Raw genomic sequence first — 17,250 nt, 5'->3', positions numbered from 1 at the left:
GGATTTGTTTTCTAATTTTGTCTCTCATAGTTGAGGTCTACCTATGAGGTCAATTACAGACCTCTTTTATCATTTTAAGTGGGGGAACTTGCACAATTGGTGGCTGACTAAATACTTTTTTTCCCCACTGTGTACGTCTCTAACAGACTGAAAAAAGATAATTAGCTCATATCACCTGATACTCACAGGAATCCCAGGCTCACGGATTAGTGTCCAGCATACACTTGCAAAGATATATAAAGAAGGTAAAATCCGGTGCCTCATGCGATAAATTCTTTTATTCCAATAATAAAAATCACAACATGTCCCTAGGAGGGGAACAACTGGACACGTTTCGAGGACACAGCCCCTTACTGGACAGTTCAAGTTCATCAAATTGTTACAAGCAGTGTTGGGCAGAGCACTTCTTATTTCTTGCTTATTAATACAGTACGTTATCAGCATTTCTATCTGTTCCTCCTGGACTATCCGTACATTTACCATTTCCGTCATCCCTAGGGATTTCCAGTCCAGTTCCACAATACACCTAGGATCCGTTTCTATTCACGTGGTTCCACGTCCATCTTCGTCTGTACGCCAGAGAATAAGGCAGTCTGTAGTACCTGTATAGAGCCTTGAGCTCTGGACATTTCAGGAATATCTGTAAGGGATTCCAGCCCCGAACGACAGACTCTTGCTGACATTAGCAGCCTAGTGCACTTGAACTTGACCTTCGTTACTGTACTTCCCTCTCTGATCTGCTATCAGGAAGCAGTCCCTTTTTATTGGGGCATTCCCTTTACACTATGGGATAGTCCCGAATGTTAACTTTGTCTCTTCCTACAGTATGTAGCTTGCAGATCTAGTCTCAAACACTATGTATTACATTGCTGTACATTAAGCATATTACACTCACATTGATTTATCAAAGTCTATCTTACCTTATAGTCACTTCCTTATGTCCTAACCTATGTCTTACTCTATACTTATACATTACTTATCTTACACTATAGAGAATCTGTGCTGCACACTACTCACATTATATATTACAATACAAACTAAAAACCGCATGACATACTTTACACTTCACATGACATAATATATACACTTATTCACACTCTATTACAACGTGATTGTTGTTTTCTGGGACAGAAATGAGACATTACATTCCATCACTCTTACATATGTTACATTACAGTAAACTGCCTGTAATTAACATTAGGGATTGTCAACATTTTTTTCTTACTTAATTGCACATATTTTAGACTAAAAATAATTTTTGTAATTGGATTTCATAAAAAGTTGTGCATTTAGCTTTTATAGGCTCTTTGTTTTCCCTACACACTCAACTTTAATGCATTTGTTGGTCAAAAATCAGCTGGAATGAGTTCAAACAGGACGGATAAAAGACTTACAGGCTCCTGATCAGACTGTCGGATTGAGCGCACTGATGGATTCTCAGTTAAAGTGACTCGGTCAACACAAAAAGGAGGGGGCAGGGGATGGGCATAGCTAGTAGGAAGTCCCCCATGACTGGGATTGGTCGGGAGGAGCCAAGTTTGTAAGATACGGGGGGATAGGAGTGGGTGAGTACGTATAAGGGGGCGTGCATTTGAAAGAAGTGAGGGGTGGACTGTAGGAAAGTGCGGGAAAGCTGCCATTCTGTGGGGAAGTGAGAAATGAGAAGACCCACCCACCCTCTTCTCTATTGTGTTCTTTTATAAGGTCTTAGTAAAGTGAGGAATAGGGCCAGTTGGCGTAGAGAGGTTCCATAAGGGTAGTAATGATTAGTTGCTGTTATGATAGGCTACAAGCACTAAGGAAAGACAGGAGATCTGTCCCTACAATAGAACTAAGCTAGATCCCTATGATGTAACGGGGAACCTGATCCTGCGATCAGACCCGCTAAAGTCCTCAGCTAGTCTGAACGAAGACCTATAGATGTGAGGGAGGGATCCCTACAAGAACTAGGGACTGGGAGAAAGATGGACACCTCCTAGCAGAAATTGTAGCAGTAAAAAGACAAACACACAACATAGAACATAAAGGTCAAAAGACCTAGCTAAACTGACTGAGAAAGGTTACAAAGCACCTGGCTAGCTTAAGAGTAGAAATTACAATGAAGTCCAGCATGGCCAGAAGGGCGGAGCAGGATTAAATAGGCAAAAAGGTCATGTGACCAGCAAAATAGAAAAAACCTAACAGGAGAGTTCTAACAGTAGCCCCTCTTCTAAGAGGATCCTCCGGATCCCCTAGGCCCAGGCTTATCAGGAAACCTCTTGTGAAACGCTCTGACAAGTCTGGAAGCAGAAACATCATTCGCCCTCACGCATGAGTTATCCTCGGGACCGAAACCCCTCCAAGCGACGAGATACTGCAAACTCCCCCTATACCGTCTAGAATTAAGGATGCGGGAAATTTCATATTCCTCGTCCTCCACCACCGGAGGAACAGTGGCAGTGGCGTCTCTATCTGATACATCAGCTTTTTTCAATAGAGAAACATGAAACACCGGATTAATCTTCCAGGAGGTAGGAAACTCCAACCTAACAGCAGATTGGTTAACTACCTGAAGCACCTTTAAGGGCCCTACAAACTTGGGACCCAATTTTTTAGAAGGAATCCTCAACCGCAGATTCTTAGAGGACAACCAAACCATGTCACCAACCGTAAACAAAACCTCTTGACGTTTCCTGTCAAAGTACCTCTTAGATTTTTTGTTAGCCTCCTGAAGATTACCACGCACATCCGTCCAAACTCTCTCCAAATCATCTCCTAACTGGAGAGTTCTAACAGTTGCTGTCACAGTGGCTGGATTGGCGGGGGGTGGGGTTCTTGGAGTTGGTACTGATTTGTCGGTACAAGGAATTTGCGAGAATTCCAGGCAGTTTGAAGTTACATGGTGGGTGGTCTGGCAATTTTTTGGTTCAGAGCTCTGGACGGGGTTTTACCCTGGGAGCTCTTAGGTGCTTAATCTTTCACGAACTGTGGAAGTATGGTGCCCTCGAGTTGGTGGTGCACGGCTGAGAGTAAGATGGCGGTTGGATTTCTTTCGCGTTATAAAAAAGCCCGACCTATTAGCCCCAAGAACCCTCCCCTCTTATTTTATCTGGTATTATTGTTAATATGTTAATGCTTGTGTGTTAATAAAATGGCCGCTGTGGCCAAATTAATCCAAAGAATCCAGGGTGAAGTGTTTTTATTCGGGGGAGTAAGGTGTAGTGTTTGGAGAAGATGGGAATAAGGTAACTATGGGAAGAAGCCGTACCCGGTCATGAGTGTTCAAACCAAGTACAGGCACTCAGTGCATGCTTGGTGTCACCAAACATTTATGGGCACCTTTCCACCTACTTGTCTTTCCTCAAAGGAAGATGGCAGTGAGAGATGGAAAAGAAGTACCGTATATACTCGAGTATAAACCCATTCGAATATAAGCCGTGGCATCTAATTTTACCACAAAAAACTGGGAAAACGTATTGACATGAGTATAAGCCTAGGGTGGGAAATACAGCAGCTACTGCTAAATGTCCCCAATCCTGGTATGCATGCCCCCCTCATCCCCAATCCTGGTATGCATGGGCCACTAATCCCCAATCCTGGTATGCATAGTCCCTTCATCCCCAATCCTAGTATGCATGGCACCCCTCATCCCCAATCCTAGAATGCATGGCCCCCTCATCCCCAATTCTGGTATGGTATGCATGAGCCCCTCATCCCCAATCCTAGTATGCATGGCCCCTCATCCTCAATCCTGGTATGCATGGGCCACTAATCCCAAATCCTGGTATGCATAGTCCCCTCATCCCCAATCCTAGTATGCATGGCCCCATCATCCCCAATCCTGATAGGTATGGCCCGTCATTCCCAATCCTGGTATGAATGGACCCCCATCACTGCACACATTAAAAAAAATAAACACTTTTACTCACCTTCCTCCCCTCTGCTCCAGCGTTGCGTCCTGTTCTCAGCTGATCTCAGCATCTGAGCAGCGCATGACTCTGCCATGCACCCTCAGACGCCGAGGTGAGCTGCGGGGATATTCACTCCTCTCCACGACGGGACTATGGGCGTGGAGAGGAGTGAATATCCATGTTCTTTAGTAGTGGGAGCACAGAGTCAGCAGCAGCGCAGCTCCAGCTGCAGCTCAGCGATCCTCCATGCCCGCTACTAAAGAGAGTGAATATTCACTCCTCTCGACGCCCATGGGAGTGGAGAAGAGTGAATATTCATACTCTGTAATGAATATTCATTTTCCTTTAGCAGCAGGTAACTGCAGCAGCGGCTACTACATGTGCCCCGCTTCTCCGCCACCGCATCACCCCCCCACCACTATCCACCACCGGAATATATTGTAAAGTATATACTCGAGTATAAGCCGAGGGGGGCTTTTTCAGCCTAAAAAATGTGCTGAAAAAGTCAGCTTATACTCGAGTATATACGGTAAGTGGGAAGGGGAACTTAAATGTTTTGCTATGCCAAGGTGCTTGTTCTGAACAGTTTGGTTTGGTTTGGTTTGAACAGTCATTTGGTTAGAACAGTCAGTTAAAGTGAGCCTGTCAACACATAACGACTGTTCAAACCAAGCACAGACGCTCAGCGCACCATTGCTGTGGCCAAAAATTAAGTGCACTTCTCTGGCACTATAGGAGCTGTAAATCTAAGAAGGGATGGAGATAGAAGGAAAACAAGTAGGTGGGAAGCAACTAATAAATGTTTGGTTATGCCAAGGGTGCACCAAGCGTCTGTACTTGGGTTGAACAGTCGTTCTGTGCTGACAGACTCCCTTTAAATCATTCTGCAGCCAGCAACAGACAGTGCACCAAAGACGCTATAAAAGGCAAATGGTGTAACATTTTAAATTAAACCCATTTCCAAAAATGATTTTAAGCCCCAGATCAGGGTCAGACTGGGATGCCTAGGGCCCACCAGGGGAGCTGACTCTAGGGGCCCACACTACAGCCCACCATAAACGGTTTTATTACTTGTTATGTTTTTCAATAATGTACTATAATTACATGATTGGCCGCGCTGTGGAGCACCAAGCGGCAGGACTTTGTTCGAACAGTCATTTCATACTGCCAGAGTCCCTTTAATGGTAACTTGTCACCTTGAAAAACGCTATTTATCTGCAGATATAGGGGTAATCTGCAGGTAAATAGGGTTTAAGGCCTGGTTAGACGGCTTAATGGAAAAGCATTGGCTACAGGGAGAAAATTATGTTTTATTCTCCCTGTCACCACTCGCTTCCTGTTATAGGGTCGGTGAAAGGAGGGAGACATTACAGTCACCGCTAACTACAAAGTGAATGTGCTGTAATAATGTCCGGCACCTTGATTGTGACATCTTCCATGGAGCCCAACCTCAGGCTGAGATTCATTGAATGACTAACATGGCGGCAGCACTTCAATTAGTGATGAGCTAACGTGGTCGCATAAGGTGTTATCCCAGCATGCTCGGGTGTTATCCGAGTATCTTATAGTGCTCTGCTAACATGCTCGAGTCCCTGCAGTAACATGTTTTGCGGCGGTAGACAGTCTACCCCTCTTATGGTACACTCTCTGCTCATTTTTCTTGACCTCTCTGCAGCCTTCGACACCGTTGACCACCACCTCCTACTCTCTATGTTCCACTCAATCGGCATAAAAGACACTGCTCTCTCCTGGTTCTCCTCCTACCTATCTGACCGCTCTTTCAGTGTATCAATCGCTGGCTTCACTTCTTCCCCTCTTCCTCTCACTATTGGGGTTCCTCAGGGTTCAGTCCTTGGCCCTCTTCTCTTCTCTCTCTACACAGCCTCAATTGTACAGACCATCAGCAAATTTGGCTTTCAGTACCATCTTTATGCTGATGACACACAACTATACACCTCATCCCCTGACCTTACCCTCGCTGTACTACAGAACACCAGTGACTGTCTGGCCACAGTTTCTAACATCATGTCCGCTCTCTACCTGAAACTCAACCTTTCCAAAACTGAACTTCTTCTACTACCGCCGTCTACTCACCTCTCTAAATCTGACATCTCTCTGTCCGTGTGTGGCACCACAATAATGCCGAGCCAGCAGGAGCGTTGTCTGGGCGTTGTGTTTGACACCAATCTCTCCTTCACCTTCCACATACAATCTCTTGCCCGCTCTTGTCGCTTGCACCTGAAGAACATCTCTAGAATCCGCCCCTTTCTCACCTTGGAAACAACAAAAACCCTCACTGTTGCCCTGATCCACTCCCGCCTTGACTACTGTAACGCTCTATTAATTGGCCTCCCCCTCACTCGACTTTCCCCCCTCCAGTCCATCCTTAATGCTGCAGCCAGGGTCATCTATTTGGCTAACCGTTACTCAGACTCCACCGCTCTGTGCCAGTCATTGCACTGGCTGCTCATGAATTATAGGATCCAATTTAAATTGCTTGTTCTCACCCATAAAGCCCTCCACAGTGTGGCACCCCCCTACATCTCTTCCCTCATTTCTGTTTATCGGCCTACCCGTTCTCTACGCTCCGCAAGCGACTTTCGACTAACATCCGCACTAATCCGTACCTCCCACTCCCGGCTTCAAGACTTCTCCCGAGATGCACCTATTCTTTGGAATGCTCTACCCCAAGAAATTAGGATGAACCACAACTTACACAGTTTTAGGCGCTCCCTAAAAACACACCTGTTTAAAGCAGCCTATCACCTTCCCTAATCAAAGTCCTTTTATATTCTTATAGGCCATCCCTTATTTCTCCAAACATAAGTCTCCACCGAACCCAAAAGCACTACAGATACTGGCAGGTGATGAGCTCATGTAGCCTTTATCATCCCCTCAAGATGGCTGGACCATCCTTGTAAATAAGACATTGTACTTTGTGTCACCCCCACCTCATTGTAGATTGTAAGCTCTTACGAGCAGGGTTGTCATTATTTTTGCTGTAATTATTGTATTATCTTTCGCTATGTTACTTATGACTGTTGTATATGAACCTGTGAATTGTTAAGCGCTGCGGAATACGTACACACATAGACACGCGCACACACAGACATGCAGGCACTCAAATACATACACACAGACACACACACACATACAGGCATATACACACACACACATGCAGGCATATACATACACACACACACATGCAGGCAGGCATATACATAAAAATTCATACAAACACACACAAATTGTACACTACCTTGGCTTGTCTCCAGTCCGGCCCATAGAGTGTACAGAAGCGCTCCTAAGGCGAGAGACTGCAGTGCAGGGAGCGCTGTGACGTCACTTTTAGCAGACGTGCGGCCCTGTCTGCTAAGTGTGACGCTGCAGTGTAGCCCCTGCTCTCCTGCTCCCAGGCCCCTCCCGCTACTGTCCAGGGCATCGCAGCGGTGAAACTGCATGCGCGCGCCCTCAAAGGACACACGACCATTTTTTTTTTAAATTCTCCTCTGTCTTCCCTGCAGGGGGCCCAGGGCCCACTGGGAATTTTGCCGGCACCCCGCCAGGCCAGTCCGAGCCTGCCCCAGATACATGCATTACAGTAAAAAAAAAAGTTCCAAAATGAGGACAACTCTCATATTATCAATATAATAAATGAGCATATAATATAATAACTGTGTGCTGAAGGATTTAAATCTGAAGAAAGTTGGGTTTTATATATTTATTAGGTTTATTCTAGTTTTTTCAGTTATCCATCCATGGTTTTGTTTTTTGTTTTCATCTTAATGATAATGAAAAGTTGTATCAATATTAATGCTAATAATAATAATAATACCTTGTTTTGTTTTCTAGGGAAGATGTCCGAACAGCAAATGTTATTGCTGCTGAGGCTGTGATGTGTCTTGTCATTGACAGAGAGTAAGTATCATTTGATTTCATGTGCACACTGACATCCATTCAAAGCCTAAGGGACTGACTGAAATGGCCAAATACAGCTATTCTCTGTCCATCTGCAGGTTTTTGCTATGTAATCTGAGGGCACTATGAAGTAGGGGCTGAGTCATGGATTTTAGGGATGTGTCACTTATTAGGCTGTGTGCTGTTGCTTCAATGCAATGAGTGTTTTATCACCAGGAGATCATCACATGATCTCTGGTCCTACGATGCCCCCTCCTCTTATAAGCAGCTCACTGTCACTAGAAAATGTACACAGAAAGCTGTGGTGTGGGTAGGTTCAGCTTTCTCAGCTCTGCTACATCTAAAAGCTCTGATTATGTTACAACTGTTGCACCCAGTAAACTAAGTGATACATCGTTGGAATCAGGTTCTCTCTCCCTGCATTATGCTGCTGTCAGATGAGGTAGCAAAAACCTGGTGACAGATTCCCCATAAATTGACAAAGAGTGTGAATGTGCAACTTCCGCGTTTGTTCCAAAAGAGAACATGGCAACCACATTCTTGGTACCAACTGTTTGACCCCCATCAATCTAGCAGTTATTACCTATACCTGATATAAGTAGAGTACCGTATTTTTCAGACTTTAAGACGCACCGGGCCATAAGACGCACCTAGGTTTTAGAGAAGGAAAATAAAAAAATAAAAATTTAAGCAAAAATTGTGGTCATGATGCACTTTTAAGGGGGAGGGGGTCTTCTGCTGACACTGGTATAGGGGTAATGTCCCCCAATTCTGACAATATCCCCCATCCTGGTATATATGCCCCCCCCCCTTCCTTTTATATGTGGTCTCCGTCCCCAACCTGGTATGCCTGGCATCCCTCCATCCTGGTATGCATGGCACCCCTCATCCTTATCCTGGTATGCATGGCACCCTTCATACCTATCCTGATATGCATGGCACCCCTCATCCCTGTCCTAGTATGCATGGTACCCCTCATCCGAGTCCTGGTATGCATGGCACCCCTGATCCCTGTCCTGGTATGCATGGCACCCCTCATCCCTGTCCTGGTATGCATGTCACCCCTCATCCCTGTCCTGGTATGCATGGCACCCCTCATCCCTGTCCTGGTATGCATGGCACCCATCATTCCTATCCTGGTATGCATGGCACCCCTCATCCCTGTCCTGGTATGCATGGCCCCCTCATCCCTGTCCTGGTATGGATGGCACCCCTAATCCCTATCCTGGTATGCATGACACCCCTAATCCCTGTCCTTGTATGCTTGGCACCCCTAATCCCTGTCCTAGTATGCATGGCACCCCTAATCCCTGTCCTGTTATGCATGGCACCCCTAATCCCAATCCTAGTATGCATGGCCCCCTAATCCCCATCAAGCTGCACATTAAAAAAAAATAAACAGTCCTACTCACCTTTCTTCTCTCCTCCAGCGCTGCGTCCTGTCTGCCCCCACTGATCTCTCCATGTGAGCCGCGCATGACGTCACTGCCATGCGCGGCTGACAAGGAGAGATCAGCTGCCTGAAGTCACTGCTCCCCACTTCGGGACTGTGTGCGCAGGGAGCAGTGACTTCACTCTCCTTCATAGCTGGCACACAGTGGAGCCGTGCTGCGGCTCCTGCTGCTGCCGGCTATCTCCTGTGCCCGCTTATTAAAGGGCATGAATATTCACCCCCTCCCCACGCCCATGGGCGTGGAGAGAGGTTAAATATTCATGCCCTTTAACAGCGGCACAGGAGATAGCCGGCAGCAGCAGGAGCCGCAGCGCGGCTACACTGTATACCGCTATTAAGGAGCATGAATATTCAGTGCTCCCCACGCCCAAAATTTTGGAGGAAAAAAGTGCGTCTTATAGTCTGAAAAATACGGTACATTGTGGCAGGGTTCGTGTGATCATGGCTCTATTTGACTGGAAACACAAGGCTTCTGTTCTGACAACTGGTTTGGCTCCCAGCATTTGGACCCCGACTAATCAAGAATTTATCACCTATACTCATTCCAATCAGTGGGGGCCGAGCAATCATACTCCTGTTACTCTACAAGTAATCACCTGTCTGTGGATAGGTGATAACTTGTCACAATAATGCTTCTTTATCTGAGGCCAGTATAAAATAGGGACAGAGACTCCTATTTCAGTGCTGATCACTTATTCTTGCTATAGTTTTGATAAATCAGCAGCTTTGTTAGACCTATGAGTAATGCTCTATTTAATCCCACCCAATTTATTGGTTTGCAGCTTTCTGCCTATGCACAGTGTTTATGGAAAACTGCCAAACAATGGTGGGGGTGGGATAGCCAGAGCTCATGAATATCGAAGACCGACAAAGCAGGAATTAATTATTGAGAAGACTAGCAAAGCTGCAACAGATAAAACAGTGTGTGCCATTCTAGCTGCCTATTCACCAGAGCACATTGCTCCATTAGTGTTGCCAGAGGCTTCAGCATGTATCCAACTAAGGAACCACAGACACTTCCTGCTTCCTTCCGGCTTGTAAGGAGCCGAAAAATGACAATATATCACAATAAGCATTAAAGGGAATCTGTCAGTAGGATCAAACTTTAAAAGTTGTTTATATGGGCATGTAGGTCATAGGAAGCTGAATAAAATGATACCTTGATATCTGCTATCCGATGTCTTATACCAGCGAAATCCATGTTTTTCGAATATGTAAATTAGCTCTCAGAACTATGGGTCGGATACAGATCACCCCTCCAGGGCTTTTTTTTTAATAAAAGGGGGAATTGGCAACGTAATATGTAACTAACACAGAACAGTAAAATTGAACTTTGTCTCCTTACAAACACATTTGCTGCAGCTCTCACAGCTCTGCTGTATTGTAACCCTGTCTGCCTGTGAGATGGAAGCTGAGAAGAACCTGCGGATGTGTCAGGTATAATCACACACAGCTCTGCAGTGATCAGGAGAGCAGAGAGCGGCCGTCACACATCACACTGGTAACGCCGCCTCATTTATAATAATCTCTGGAGCAGATTCTCAGGGAGATCAGTGTCCGGCCCATAGTCCTGAGCAGCGCATTTACATAGAAGAAAAATGTGGATTTCTCTGGAATAAGACATTTTATCACAGATGTTTATGCATTTCTTTTGCTCGCTTATACAGCGCTTTCCAAACATTATCATAAAGGTATCATTATATTCTGCTTTCTATGATGGCAGGTTGATCCTACTGACTTTCTATGCACCAAGATATGTACTAACATTGAATATATGAAATTTAAACTGCATTCCCGTGATATATAATATACTTATAAACTGTTTTTTTTAATCATTTCATAGAGCAAATTAGGTTTGGGCAACATAATGAGCATGGGTAAGAGTCATGTGGATATTATTGTAACCATGTTACTGTCAACTTAATGCAATTCCAAACCTTAAAGGTAACCTGACAGGTCCCCCATGCCGTCCAAATCATCAGTATTGGTATATCCCTTTATAAATTCCCTGCCAAACTGTCCCTTTATACTGTTTGACACATTAACAGATCATTATAAACAGTATTTCTAAAATCGATCTTTAAACACCTGTACGACCTTGGACGTAGAGTACCTCCAAGGTCGCATCCCACTCTTTGCCGCAGGCTCATCGTGATGAACCCACACCTTTCCGATTTTATCAGCTGTCATGTGCCCCTAACAGCCGCGGGTGGAATCGCGATCCACCCGTGGCTGTTAACATGTTAAACGCCGCTGTCAAACTCTGACAGCGGCATTTAACATGGCCGCCCCAGAAGTACGTCATAAGACCCGCCCATTAGCGCCCATGTCACATGACCAAGGGTCGCCGATCAGTTTGCTTGACAACCCAGGGTCTGCTGGAGACCCCTGCGGTTGTCATTGTCGGGAGGCTATGAGCGCCACCCAGCGATTGTCGCTCATAGTGAATGAGCACTTTGGTTACACATAGTAGGGCTGAAGCCCTGCTTTGTGCAACACAGGCAATCAGAAGATCGCAGCTTGTAGTCTCCCATGGAGACTATTGAAACAAGTGTACAGTGCAAAAAAAAAAAAGGTTGTTAAAAATGTAAAAAAAATAAAAAAATATAAAAGTTTAAATCACCCCCCTTTCGCCCCATTCAAAAGAAAACAAAAAATCAAAAATACACATATTTGGTGTCGCTGCATTCAGAATCGACAGATCTATCAATATAAAAAAAAGAATTAATCCGATCGGTAGACAGCGTAATGAGAAAAAAGATCAAAACCCCAGAATTACAGTTTTTTGGTGGCCGCTACATTGCAATCAAAACATTGTATCTACCCCAAAATGGTATAAATAAAAACGTCCACTCAGCGTGAAAAAAATAAGCCCTCATCCAGCCCCAGAGCATGAAAAATGGAGATGCTACTGGCCTCGGAATATAGCGCCATTTTTTTTTTTTTTTACAAATTTTAGATTTTTCCTCACGTCTTCAGTAAAAAGGAACCTATACATGTTTGGTATCTATGAACTCATAATGCCCTGGAGAATCATAATGGCAGGTCAGTTGAACATGGTAAAAAAAAAAAACAATTGTGGAATTGCACTTTTTTTTTGCAATTTCACCGTACTTGGAATTTTTTTTCCCATTTTCCAGTACATGATATGGCAAAACCAATGGTGTCATTCAAAAGTACGTACAACTCGTCCCGCAAAAAATAAGTCCTTACACGGCCATATTAGCAGAAAAATAAAAAAGTTATGGCTCTGGGAAGAAGGGGAGGAAAAAATGTAAACGCAAAAACGGAAAAACTCAAGGTGGTAAAGGGGTTAATATGCAAATTAACCTTTTGACTAGTCGATGGGGTGTTTGTTTTCCCAGACTAGTCGTCCCACGTAGCACATTATTATGTCCCTGTGTTTTTTTCATACTCATCATTGTGCCTCTGAAGCCGGGGGGATACGGCTCCTGGCTTCAGAGGCATACTGCGCATGTCCGGAAGCAGAAAAGAACCTGGCGTCAATGGAGGAGCTGATGATCAAGCCTCATGTTTGCTTCCAGATATGCGCAGTGCGCCTCTCAAGATGCAAAGCATACCCCCGGCTTCAGAGGTACAATGGTATGCATGAAAGAAAGTCATATGCACGTGCAAGTTTTGCAAAGAGCTAGCGATGATGTCGACTCTTGCAAATCATGTTATCACACCCACAGGGGCTGAATGGGACGACTAGTTTGCGAAAGCAATGGCCACATCGACTAGTCAAAGGGTAAATTTGCATATGTTAAGTGGACAATAGAAATACTTTTTCTAATGATCTGTTAATGTGTCAAAAAGTATAAAGGGCACGGTATTTATAAAGGAATATGCCAATGCTGGTGATTTGGGGAGCATGGGGGACCTGTCAGGTTCCCTTTAACCAAAATATTATCAAGACCTAAACTTATAAGATGTAAGGACATACTTCTGGGATACACCTATCCTGTTGAAATCTGTGCAGAGGTGTAGCTACGGCTTCAGTGAAAGACGAACAAAAATTCAGGTCACTATGTTGTTCTTTACCGTCAGAACAATATGTCACCCAGCAAATGGAAATGTAATGATCATCCAAGAACAGAACATTGCTTACTTCAAATTATCCATCTCCTAACAAAACCATTATTTTTGATTGAAAAGACAATTTGTATTTAGCCATTTCAATCATTCTCAGGTTTTAGCTATTAGAGTAAGTTTGATGGTTCTATTTTTATGTAATTTATCAGTTTTCATTTCATTTTGTTTTCCATATATAAAATTAGTGGCTTACTACAGTGGTGGCCAAAAGTATTGGCACCCCTGCAATTCTGTCAGATAATGCTCAGTTTCTTCCTGAAAATTATTGCAATCACAAATTCTTTGGTCTTATTATCTTCATTTAATTTGCTTGCAAGGAAAAAACACAAAAGAGAATGAAGCAAAAATCAAATCATTGATCATTTCACAAAAAAACTCCAAAAATGGGCCAGACAAAAGTATTGGCACCCTCAGCCTAATACTTGGTTGCACAACCTTTAGCCAAAATAACTGCGAATAACCGCTTCCGGTAACCATCAATGAGTTTCTTACAATGCTCTGCTGGAATTGTAGACCATTCTTCTTTGGCAAACTGCTCCAGGTCCCTGATATTTGAAGGGTGCCTTCTCCAAACTGCCATTTTGAGATCTCTCCACAGGTGTTCTATGGGATTCAGGTCTGGACTCATTGCTGGCCACCTTAGAAGTCTCCAGTGCTTTCTATCAAACCATTTTATAGTGCTTTTGGAAGTGTGTTTTTGGTCATTGTCCTGCTGGAAGACCCATGACCTCTGAGGGAGACCCAGCTTTCTCACACTGGGCCCTACATTATGCTGCAAAATTTGTTGGTAGTCTTCAGACTTCATAATGCCATGCACACGGTCAAGCAGTCCAGTGCCACAGGCAGTAAAGCAACCCCAAAACATCTGGGAACCTCCGCCATGTTTGACTGTAGGGACCGTGTTCTTTTCTTTGAATGCCTCTTTTTTTTTTCTGTACACTCTATGTTGATGATTTTTCCCAAAAAGCTCTACTTTTGTCTCATCTGACCAGAGAACATTCTTCCAAAACGTTTTAGGCTTTCTCAGGTAAGTTTTGGTAAACTCCAGCCTGGCTTTTTTATGTCTCGGGGTAAGAAGTGGGGTGTTCCTGGGTATCCTACCATACAGTCCCTTTTCATTCAGACGCCGACGGATAGTACGGGTTGACACTGTTGTACCCTCGGACTGCAGGGCAGCTTGAACTTGTTTGGATGTTAGTCGAGGTTCTTTATCCACCATCCGCACAATCTTGCGTTGAAATCTCTCGTCAATTTTTCTTTTCCGTCCACATCTAGGGAGGTTAGCCACAGTGCCATGGGCTTTAAACTTCTTGATGACACTGCGCACGGAAGACACAGGAACATTCAGGTCTTTGGAGATGGACTTGTAGCCTTGAGATTGCTCATGCTTCCTCACAATTTGGTTTCTCAAGTCCTCAGACAGTTCTTTGGACTTCTTTCTTTTCTCCATGCTCAATGTGGTACACACAAGGACACAGGACAGAGGTTGAGTCAACTTTAATCCATGTTAACTGGCCGGCAGTGTGATTTAGTTATTGCCAACACCTGTTAGGTGCCACAGGTAAGTTACAGGTGCTGTTAATTACACAAATTAGAGAAGCATTACATGATTTTTCAAACAGTGCCAATACTTTTGTCCACCCCCTTTTTTAGGTTTGGTGTGAAATTATATCCAATTTGGCTTTAGGACAATTCTTTTTGTGTTTTTTCATTGAAGACAAATTAAATGAAGATAATAATACCAAAGAATTTGTGATTGCAATCATTTTCAGAAAGAAACTGAGTATTATCTGACAGAATTGCAGGGGTGCCAATACTTTTGTCCACCACTGTATATATTTAAAGTGTATCTGCTCTTTTATGTGTCATCTGATCAGTTGTTAAGGTATACAGTGCCTACAAGTAGTATTCAACCCCCTGCAGATTTAGCTGGTTTGATAAGATGCAAATAAGTTAGAGCCTTCAAACTGCAAACGAGAGTAGGTTTTATGAACAGAAGCATAAATATTACAAACCAAAAAGTTATGTTGCTCAGTTGAATTTTATTAAATTTTAAACATAAAAGTGTGGGTCAATTATTATACAACCCCTATGTTTAATATTTTGTGGAATAACCCTTGTTTGCAATTACAGCTAATAATCGTCTTTTATAAGACCTGATCAGGCCGGCACAGGTCTGTGGAGTTATCTTGGCCCACTCCTCCATGCAGATCTTCTCCAAGTTATCTAGGTTCTTTGGGTGTCTCATGTGGACTTTATTCTTGAGCTCCTTCCACAAGTTTTCAATTGGGTTAAGGTCAGGAGACTGACTAGGCCACTCCAACACCTTGACTTTTTCCCTATTGAACCAGGCCTTGGTTTTCTTGGCTGTGTGCTTTGGGTCGTTGTCTTGTTGGAAGATGAAATTACGACCCATCTTAAGATCCTTGATGGAGGAGTGGAGGTTCTTGGCCAAAATCTCCAGGTAGGCCGTGCTATCCATCTTCCCATGGATGCGGACCAGATGGCCAGGCCCCTTGGCAGAAAAACAGCCCCACAGCATGATGCTGCCACCACCATGCTTGACTGTAGGGATGGTATTCTTGGGGTCGTATGCAGTGCCATCCAGTCTCCAAACGTCACGTGTGTGGTTGGCACCAAAGATCTCGATCTTGGTCTCATCAGACCATAGAACCTTGAACCAGTCTGTCTCAGAGTCCTCCAAGTGATCATGAGCAAACTGTAGACGAGCCTTGACATGACGCTTTGAAAGTAAAGGTACCTTACGGGCTCGTCTGGAACGGAGACCATTGCGGTGGAGTACGTTACTTATGGTATTGACTGAAACCAATGTCCCCACTGCCATGAGATCTTCCCGGAGCTCCTTCCTTGTTGTCCTTGGGTTAGCCTTGACTCTTCGGACAAGCCTGGCCTCGGCACGGGAGGACACTTTCAAAGGCTGTCCTGGCCGTGGAAGGCTAACAGTAGTTCCATAAGCCTTCCACTTACGGATGATGCTCCCAACAGTGGAGACAGGTAGGCCCAACTCCTTGGAAAGGGTTTTGTACCCCTTGCCAGCCTTGTGACCCTCCACGATCTTGTCTCTGATGGCCTTGGAATGCTCCTTTGTCTTTCCCATGTTGACCATGTCTGAGTGCTGTTCACAAGTTTGGGGAGGGTCTTAAATAGTCAGAAAAGGCTGGCAAAAGAGATCTTTAATCCACACATGTGAAGCTCATTATTCTTGGTGCCTGAACTACTTCTTAATACTTTAGGGGGACCAAACAGAATTCTTGTGGTTTGAGGGGTTGAATAATAAATGACACTCTGAATTAACTTTTTACGTTTAAAAAAAAAAAAAAAAAAAAAAACAAGAACAAAATTTGCTGCAGTGCATTTCCCACTTCCAGGCTGATCTACAGTACAAATGTCACAATGCCAAGTTAATTCCGCATGTGTCAACCAGCTAAATCTGCAGGGGGTTGAATACTACTTGTAGGCACTGTATATACTGTATATACCGCCATGGCCAAAAGTGTTAAAAAGAAATAAATAAATAAATTGTTTCAGAAAATGAAGTATTTCTCCCAGAAAATTATTGCCATTATACATATTTTTGTTATACACATGTTTATTTCCATTGTGTGTATTGGAACAACAGAAAAAAAACAGAAAAAAAGGCAAATTGGACAACATTTTGCACAAAACCTCAAAAATGGGCCAGATAAAATTGATGGCACCTTTCCAAAATTGTACGTAAACAACTTTGTTTCAAGCATGTGATGCTCATTCAAACTCACCTGTATAAAGTAACAGGTGTGAATAATATGAAAATCACACCTGAAACCAGATAAAAAGGGAAGAAGTTGGCTCAATGTTTGCATTTTGTGTTTGTGTGTGCCACACTAAGCATGG

At 43.9% G+C, this 17,250-nt stretch overlaps 1 protein-coding gene across 5 annotated transcripts in view; it reads left to right on the top strand.

Annotated features, from left to right (window-relative positions):
• Positions 1-17,250, top strand: part of PRKG1 (protein kinase cGMP-dependent 1) — a 1,639,061-nt gene that overhangs the window by 1,483,324 nt on the left and 138,487 nt on the right. For all 5 annotated transcript variants that reach the window (XM_073685491.1, XM_073685493.1, XM_073685488.1 and 2 more), the window contains exon 8: positions 7,743-7,808. In XM_073685491.1, coding sequence (XP_073541592.1) covers positions 7,743-7,808 — 66 coding nt within the window. The remainder of the gene's footprint in view (positions 1-7,742; positions 7,809-17,250) is intronic.

The sequence above is a fragment of the Phyllobates terribilis genome, unplaced genomic scaffold (genome assembly GCF_046119375.1).
Source record: "Phyllobates terribilis strain yellow unplaced genomic scaffold, ASM4611937v1 Scaffold_5__5_contigs__length_657084704, whole genome shotgun sequence".
Classification (NCBI taxonomy): Eukaryota; Metazoa; Chordata; class Amphibia; order Anura; family Dendrobatidae; genus Phyllobates; species Phyllobates terribilis.
This window is presented reverse-complemented; position numbering and strand designations above follow the sequence as displayed.